General features: G+C 52.6%; 1 protein-coding gene across 1 annotated transcript in view; it reads left to right on the top strand.

The window, feature by feature from the left end:
- Positions 1-7938, top strand: part of LOC105994186 (zinc finger protein 160-like) — an 8883-nt gene extending 945 nt beyond the window's left edge. The window contains exons 2-6 of the mRNA XM_013027616.1: positions 1836-1963; positions 3461-3543; positions 4221-4341; positions 5065-5193; positions 6776-7938. Of these exons, the coding sequence (XP_012883070.1) occupies positions 1836-1963; positions 3461-3543; positions 4221-4341; positions 5065-5193; positions 6776-7938 (1624 nt within the window). The remainder of the gene's footprint in view (positions 1-1835; positions 1964-3460; positions 3544-4220; positions 4342-5064; positions 5194-6775) is intronic.
- The last annotated feature ends 745 nt before the right edge of the window (positions 7939-8683 follow it).

The raw sequence follows: 8683 nt of genomic DNA, 5'->3' as shown, positions 1-8683 counted from the left end.
CACTTCCGGCTTTTTTCTTTTTGCTTATGTGGTGCTGAGGAATCGAACCCAGGGCCTCATGCATGCAAGGCAAGCGCTCTACCACTAAGCCACCTTCCCAGCCTTGGGGCTCTCATTGTATATGCTACAGTAACCCTGTTGCATAAAGTGATTGTCTCTCCATGTTTTTTTTGTCCATCAGGGGGCATGAAATTGGCCTGGGCGCTGTCCCCTCAGCTCTTCAGCTCAAAGGCTAGTGCTCTACCACTAGAGCTACAGCACCACTTCTGGCCTTTTCTGCTTATGTGGTCCTGAGCAATCAAACCCAGGACTTGCATGTGAGGCAAGCACTCAACCACTGAGCCACCTTCCCAGCCCTTTGGAATTCATTTTGATAAATATCAATTTAAATGTCCAGAGAAAGATGGGCACCAGTGGTTTATCCCTATAATGTTAGCTACTCAAGCAGGCTGGGATATGATTGCAGTTGAAAGTCGGTCCAAGCCAGGCACTGGTGGCCTCACGCCTGTAATCCTAGCTACTCAGGAGGCTGAGATCTGAGGATCACAGTTCAAAGCCAGCCCGGGCAGGAAAGACCATGAGAGTTATCTCCAATAAACCACTGGAAGTGGTGCTGTGGCTCAGGCCATAGTGCCCTAGCCTTGAGCTGAAGAGCTAAGGGCCAGTGCCCAAGCCCAAGCAGGAAAGTCTGGGACTCTTTATGTCCAATAAACCACCAGAAAACCAAAAGTGGTGCCCAGGATCAGAGTTTAAGCCCCATGACCAACCAAAAAATAAACAAGCTACACCATTGATTTCCTCCCCTAAGGGGATCCTCCTTTAGTCTGAGTTGGGGTGTGTGGATGATGTCTAGCATCCTGTGTAATTTACCATGTCCACTTGTACTGTTGATCTAACTTCCACATAGACTAGATGTGCACCCTATCTCTGCGCTTGGATTTCCTTATGAGACATGGTCCCTTCTAGGCCCATGCATTCTGTGCATGAAGGAATTGTTCACATTCACCTCTAATCTCAGAACCCCACTGGGCCTGTGTCCCGCAGATGCGTATGGACCTGCTCTGCTTTTTCTCTCCCTTCTGTTCTTATTCCTTCCATTCCCTTTTCCTCCCCACTCTCTCTGCTCCCTCCTCTCTCCCTTTTCTCTTCCCTCTCTCCTGGCTCCTCTCCTCTCTGTCCTGCTCTGTCACCTCTGTTCTCTCTCTCTGCTGCCACCTTCTGTCCTCTCTTCTCCTTTGCTCTCTTTACTCTTCCTCCTCTCCCCTCTTGTCTCTTCTGTCTCCTCTTTCCTTCTTTCTCCTCTCCCCTGTAGCAGCTCTCCTCTCACACCCTTTCTGGTCCTCTTCCTCTCTTCTCTCTTCTTCCCTCTCTATTCTTCTCCCTTTGATCTTACCTCTATCATCTCGTCTATCCCTCGCGCCTCTCCCTTCTGCTCTCCTCCCCATCTGCTTCTCTTTCCCTTTCTTTTCTCCCTCCTTCAGCTTATCTCCTCTCTCCCATCAACTCTTCTCTCTTCAGCACCCTGACTCTGCCCCCAGCCTCTAGCCGCCTCAGTACCCTGACTCCGCACCCCAGCAACCGGCCACCTCAGTACTCTTGACTCAGCCCCCGGCCTCTGCACCCAGCACCCGGCCAGGCTAGGCACCCAGCCCCTGCCTTAGTAGCTTCTTCAGAGGCCTGGAGTCTCCAGATAGGCCCCGCCCACTCGCTCTCTGGCCCAGACCAGTCTTGTTATCGCCCCGCCTTCCCCTCCCCCACCCCTCCCAGCACTGGTCCAGTGGATTGGGTTTCCTTCTGGCGGCACCTATTCCCACTTTTCCATTGGCCCTTCCTAGCCTCACCCCGATTGCCCCGCCCTGCTTGCCACGCCCTCCAAGCCCGCCTGGCTCGCTGCGCGCGCAGCTTCCCTCAGACCAGAAAGCTGCTGGCTTGACAGGGAGTTCACACAATCCCTCTGGCAAGAGTAAGTCTGCGTCCCGGTGTCCGCAGCCCCCACGACGGGGTGGGGTCCCGGAGGCCCCGCGCGGCCCTCCTGCCCAGCGGCCTGGGTCGCCGGCCAGTCCTCGCTGACCGCCGGCCCTGGCGCGACCGTGGCGCCCGGACCACGGCGTCCCCGCCACCCTGCGCGCCCGCAGGGCGAGGGCTGGGTGGGCGCGGTCCCAGCTCCTCTCAGCTCCTGTTCGACCCCTATCCTCGGCCCCATGGCTAGACATTCGGTCCCCGGCCGGGGTTCTGGGACCCGCTCCGGCCCCAGACCCAGGCCTCCGGGCCCCAGGCCAAGACGTCCGGACAAAGGTCCCGACTCCCGGTCCCAGCCGCGGCCCTCCAGCCCCGAATTCCATCCCCGTACCATCCGCGAACTCCCTGCACCTGCACTGTCCCTTCCTCAACCCCCGGCCTGGCCCCAATTCCCAGCCTTGCCAACGCGGCGACCCCCGCCGCGGCCCCGACCGTCGGCTCCACCCCCACATCGGGCCCCGACCTGGTCCCCATCCCAGCCCGGCCCCGGTCCCAGCGGGCCTGGCTCAGTCCCTGGCCAAGCTCCCCCATCGCTGATCTCTGTGGTCCTGAGACCCGGCCCACCCTCCCTTGCGCTGGCCCTTCCTCAGCCTACCCCAGGCCAGCCTCGAGGTGGGGAAGGGGCAACCTGGGGCCTGCCTCCTTATACCTGGGACCTGTACCTGGGGCTGTGGGAAGGGCAAAAGATCATCAGGAGAAAAGAATGACAAGAAATCGGGAAAACAGGCAAAGGAGAGCGAGCTCCCACAGCTGGTGGCAAAGTAGAGAGTGCACTGAAGGCTTTGCAAAGAATCCGTGGAAGGAGCAAAAGCCACAAAGGGAACAGCAGAGAGGAAAGCAAAGAGAGTTCAGAATCTCCATCTCTAGGATCCAAGACATCACATAGGTGGTGCGGTGCAGGAAATGTGGGAGCACTTCTGAATAGAAGGAGAGGAGAAAGATTTGCAGTGTGCAATGGCATTTATTTGGTCCATGGAAAAGAGGGGTCATGGGTTACAAGGAGAGGAGCAGGGCCCATGGTTGTAAGCCTAGCCACTCAGGAGGCTGAGATATGTGGATGGAGGTTTGAAGTCAGCCTGGACAGGAAAGTCCCATACATTTGTTGTTTTTTGATTATAGACTGGGACTCAAACTTGGTATCTGATGTGTTTTTTTTGCTCAGGAGCTGTGCTGCTTCAACCCCTCCAGGAGAATCTTAGCTTTAATTAACCGCCAAAAAGCAAGAGTGGAGCTGTGGCTCAAGTGGTAGAGCACCAGCCTTGAGTAAACAAGCTCAGGCACAGGGCCCAGTTCCTGAGTTCCATTCCCAGGATCAGCATTCCCCATCACCCCATGAGTCGGCAGAACAGGACCATCTTCCCCACGGTGAGGTCCTCCCTGGGCTAGGGCTGGAACACAAGGAGTGCATGTTGGGTGTGAGCACTAAACGGGATATTTTCAGCACTCAAGACTGACTTCTGGAAAGTGGTATTACCTGAGGAGGAAGAGGAAAGACAAGGAGCAGGGATGGCGGCTCTGACTCAGGTAAAGCTGTGTGGTGTCTCCTTCCTGTGCACAGAGCTGGCCTGGGCTCTGACTGTGCTGGTGCTTGTCTGCCTGCCATGTGTGCTCATGTCCCCCATGCCTTCCCTCAGCCCTGACCCCTCCACTGGGTGTGGGCACAGAAGAGCATCACCCACCAAGTGTTTCTGTGTGCTTGCTGAAACCTCTCTGTTGGTTTTCTTTTCAGCTTTTGGTCCCCCTCCTCACCAAGCACCCAGTCCTGCATCTTGAATTCAGGGCCTGGGTGCTGTCCTGAGCTCTTTTGCCCAAGGCTGCTGTTCTACCACTTGAGTCACAGCTCCACTTCTGGCCTTTTTGGTAGTTCATTGGAGGCAAGAGGCTCATGAACTTTTCTGTTCCGGTTGGCTTTGAACCCTGATCCTAAGATCTCGGGCTCCTGGACTGGTTAGGATTCTAGGCGTGTTCATCATACTTCCCCACTAACTCTGAAGAATGCTGGGATGTACAATTCCATGTCATTTTTTTTTTTTTTTGCTTTGGGTGTCAAATCAAAGAACTTTTACAAATTGTAAAATCCTGAAGTTTCCCTGGTGTGTTGATGCTTTGTCATGGTAGGCATTGATTATAATTCCACGTAATACTTTTTCTGAGTCCATGGATGTGTATGAAATGCTTTTGGATTTTCTCCTTGTGGACAGTTGACATTTGAGGATGTGGCGGTGGATTTCACCTGGAAGGAGTGGCGATGCCTGACCCCGGCTCAGCGCACTCTGTACAGGGATGTCATGCTGGACACCTACAGGAACCTGGTCTCCGTGGGTGAGCACACCTCCCTTCCTTGCACAAGTCGGGAATATTACTCTTGGCCTTGGTTTCCCCTGAGTGCTGCCTGGAGAGCCCCATGTTCCTTGACTAGACCTAAAGCTCCACCAACTCAGGGACAGAAACAGGCTAACGTGGCCTCCGGACTTTAATAACCTTCTTTTGTCCTGCATCCTGTGTCCCACAGCTTAAGTGAGCACCTGTGCATGTTAGCTTTTGCAGGCTTGTCTACTGTTCTTTGTTCCTTTTTTCCCTTCACCTTCTTTTCTCCACTCTTCTCATTTTCCTTTCCCTTCCCTCTCTAGATCTTTGTACCTGCTAGGCAGGTCCAATTATCACTGAGCTACATATCAAGCACTATGGCAGTCCTTCCTTTCTTCCCCTCCTCCCCTATTCCTCATAATTTTTTTTTTGAGAAAAGTTCCCTCTTGGTAGCCCTGGCTGTGCTTGAACTTGCCACTGATCCTCTAAGTGCTGGGATTATACACAGATCCCACATACTCAGCGCACGGCAGACTTTATATCCATTTATTAGTTCTTCTGACTCAGTAGTTGTTGTGTGTGGTCTGCACATTAAAGTGTACTCTGAAGTGTTCAGATGGAGGCAGTCTGCTGAATGTGTGAACTGTATTTTGCATCCATGTGTGATGTTCCCTTTTCCCATGAGTGTGGAACTAGGGATTCTGGAAAGGCCACAGCACATTGTCTTTCTATAAACAGGAGTCTCTCCTCCCAACGTGAGTGTGATTTTGCCATTGGAGCTCGAGGAAGAGCCCTGGGTAGGACAGAACCATGTGAAAACTCCAGGAGAGCCGAGTGGTTGGGAAGGCGCCAAAGGTGAGAACACAGGTAAGAGCTCAGATGTGCAGAGTTGGAGCTGGGGAACTTGGGCATGAGTGGAAGTTTTCTTTTTTGGGGGGGGGGTCCGGTTGTGGGGTCTGAACTCTGGGCCTGGGCGCTGTTCCTCAGCTCTTCAGCTCTAGGCTAGCACTCTACCACTTGAGCCACAGCGCCACTTCGACTTTTTTCTTTTTGCTTATGTGGTGCTGAGGGATCGAACCCAGGGCCTCATGCATGCAAGGCAAGAGCTCTACCACTGAGCCACCTTTCTAGCCCCTGAGTGGAAGTTTTCTGTGGAAAACCAAAGTGTCTCTGCTGTGAGCCCTAAAGGACTTTAGAATGTCCCCACTTGTGCCCTGTCCTGCAGAGTAATATGCCATTCTGTGTCCCCACTGCATTTCCTGTGTCCATTGACATGCTCTAGGCTGGCTCTCCAGCTAATTGTGGGTGTGCAGTAACCAAGTGTCTCTTTTATTCTCTGACTTCATTTCCTTCATATGCACCCCCTAGAGCTATGGCTGAACATTCCACTTCTTATATTTTGTGCCTTTTTAAAAACAGATGTTTTTGTTTGTTTTGGTCGTGGGGCTTGAACTTGGCCTGGTTGATGTCGTTAAGCTCTGCAGCTCAAGGCCAGCACTCTACCACTTTAGCCACAGGGCCACTTCCAGTTTTCTGGTGAAATATTAGAAATAAGAGTCTCACGTACTTTCCTGCCCAGGCTGGCTTTGAACCCTGATCCTCACATTTCAGCCTCCTGAGTAACTAGGATTACAGGTGTGGGCTGCCAATGCCCAGCTATAATTTTTTTCTTTGATTGGTTGTGGGGCTGAATTCTGGGCCTGGTGGCTGTCCTTGAGCTCTTCAGCTCAAGGCTAGTACTCTAACACTTGAGACACAGCACCACTTTTGGCTTTTTCTTCTTATGTAGTACTGAGGAATGCAAGCAGGGCTTCATGCAAGCAAGGCAAGCACTCTACCACTGAGCCACCTTCCAGCCCCAGTATTTTTTTTTGGTTCTGGGGCCTGAAGTTTGTCCTGGGTGCTGTCCCTTAGCTCTTCAGCTCAAGGCTAGTGCTCTATCACTTGACCCTCAGCGCCACTTCCAGCTTTTTCTGCTTATGTGGTGCTGAGGAACTCAGGGCTTCATGCATACAAGGCAAGCACTCTACAAATGAGCCATCTTCACCCCCCACCCTTTTTTTTTTGTTGGTGGTGGGGTTTGAACTCTGGGCATGGGGCTTTCCCTGAACTTTTCAGCTCAAGGCGAGCGCTCTATCACTTGAGCCACAGCACCACTTTTGGTTTTCTAATGGTTTATTGGAGATAAGAGTCTCAGGGAGTGTTCTGCTTGGGCTGGCTTGGAACAGTGATCCTTAGATCTCAGACTCCTGAGTAGTTAGGATTAGAGGCATGAGCCACCAGAGCCCAGCTAATCCTAATCCTTTTGAGTTCCTACATATTGGATTTTCTGTGCTCAGAGTTCACATGGCTTCTCTGTGCCTGTGTAATTATTTTCTATAGCATTCTCTCCTTTAGCATGAAATACTTAACTATGTGAGTAATCAGAATGGAACTTTATATCTTCCAGGTACCTCTCCTAAATATATAATTAAAGAATTACTACCTCATGCCGGCAGCTGTAGGGGAAAAATAGCCCAAAGTTATGAGGACGGAGGCACTGTTGAGTTTTCCTGCGAGGAAATCCAGAAGGCTCCACATGAGTGGGAGTGGAGTGGTGCTCAAGGCCTTGCTAAAGAGGTGCTTATGGTCCACAAAGAGGGCAGTGGCAGAGGAGTGCAGGAGGGTGGGTGTCATGCGGGGAAGCAGCCCACAAGCCCGTGGCTGGGACGGCCCCTCCAGAAGCACCTGTGCAGGCTCCCACCGTACCTGTGTGAAGGGCCAGGGGTGAGGACTGAGCTGGAGAAGTCCACCCTCGCAGGGGCCCCCATGTCCTGCCCTCAGGGAAGCCCCTCCAGTGGGAACACTCACATTGCCCATGCTTGTGATGATGTTCCGATATGTTCTCCCTTACGCACACGTACACCCAAAGCACGTATTCAGGAAAAGCCTTACAAGTGCCGAGAGTGTGGCAAGTCGTTCAGCCAGGACTCCAGCCTCACCATGCATTGGAGGACACATGCTGGGGCAAGGCCGTATTGCTGTGCCACGTGCGGGAAGGCATTCCTACAGAAATCTGGCCTCGTGTGCCACAAGAGGACACATACTGTGGAGAGGCCATATGTGTGTGGCTTGTGTGCCAAGGCCTTCTGCACGCGTGGTGAGCTGACCAAACACCAGACAGTGCACAGCGACCAGAAGCCTTACAGGTGCTCTGTGTGTGGGAAGGCGTACCGTCAGTCCTCCAGCCTTGTCATACATCGCAGGACACACACCGGGGAGAGGCCATTTGTATGTGACACGTGTGGAAAGGCGTTCACCAGTCGCAAGGACCTCACTAAGCACCAGGTGGTACACACTGGGGCGAGGCCATACTGCTGCACCCAGTGTGGCAAAACATTCACGCAGAAAGCAACGCTCGTGCGCCACCGCAGGACGCACACTGGGGAGAAGCCATACGTGTGTCCAGACTGTGGCAAAGCCTTTGCTTCCCACTCCAACCTCACAGTCCACCGCACCATCCACATGGACTTGAAGCCCTACCAGTGCACTGAGTGTGGGAAGGTATTCAGACAGAACAAGCACCTTGTGCGCCACCTCAAGACACACCAAGGAGAGGCAGAATGTGGATAATGGGATGTGTGTGATAAATGTAGCAAGATATCCAGCTGAAATTCCACCTTGACTATCCATCATAGGTTTCACTCACAAAAGAAGGCCTGCCAGGGAGTGTAACAGGGCGCTATCCATCTAGGAATGGCCTTCAGGGCTCAGTCCCCACTGAATGTAAGCATGAGGGTGACATGAAATTGCTCCCAAGGGGTTCAGGCCTGCTTTCAAGTGCAGTGCTTCCTGCTGTAATTCCAGTAGATAGTGAGTTTCAGGGCAGCCTGAGCTGTATATCATGATCATGACTTTTTTGTTGCTGGTGGTGGTGGTTTTGGGACTTGAATTTGGGTCTGGGTGCTGTCTCAGCTCAAGGTGAGCGTTCTACTACTTGAGCCACAGTACCACTTCTGGTCTTCTGAGTGGTTTATTGGAGATGTCTCATACACTTTCTGGGTTGGCTTTGAACCTCTATCCTCGGATCTCAGACTCTTCAGTAGCTAGGATTACAGGCGTGAAGCCACTGACACCCAGAATCATGACTCTTTTGTTAATAGTTTATAAGAATTGCTGTCACAGCCATGTGCCAGTGGCTCATGCCTGTAATTCAACCTACTCAGGAGGCTGAGATCTGAGGATCACGGTTCAAAGCCAACCCAGGCCAGGAAAATCTGTGAGACTCATCTCTAATTAACCACCAGAAAACCGGAAGTGGCGCTGCTGATCAAGCAATAGAGCACTAGCCTTGAGCAGAAAAGCTCAAGGATCCAAG

The sequence above is a fragment of the Dipodomys ordii genome, unplaced genomic scaffold (assembly GCF_000151885.1).
Source record: "Dipodomys ordii isolate 6190 unplaced genomic scaffold, Dord_2.0 Scaffold105, whole genome shotgun sequence".
Classification (NCBI taxonomy): Eukaryota; Metazoa; Chordata; class Mammalia; order Rodentia; family Heteromyidae; genus Dipodomys; species Dipodomys ordii.
Note: the sequence above shows the minus strand (reverse complement) of the source record. Positions and strands in the feature narration are given on the sequence as shown.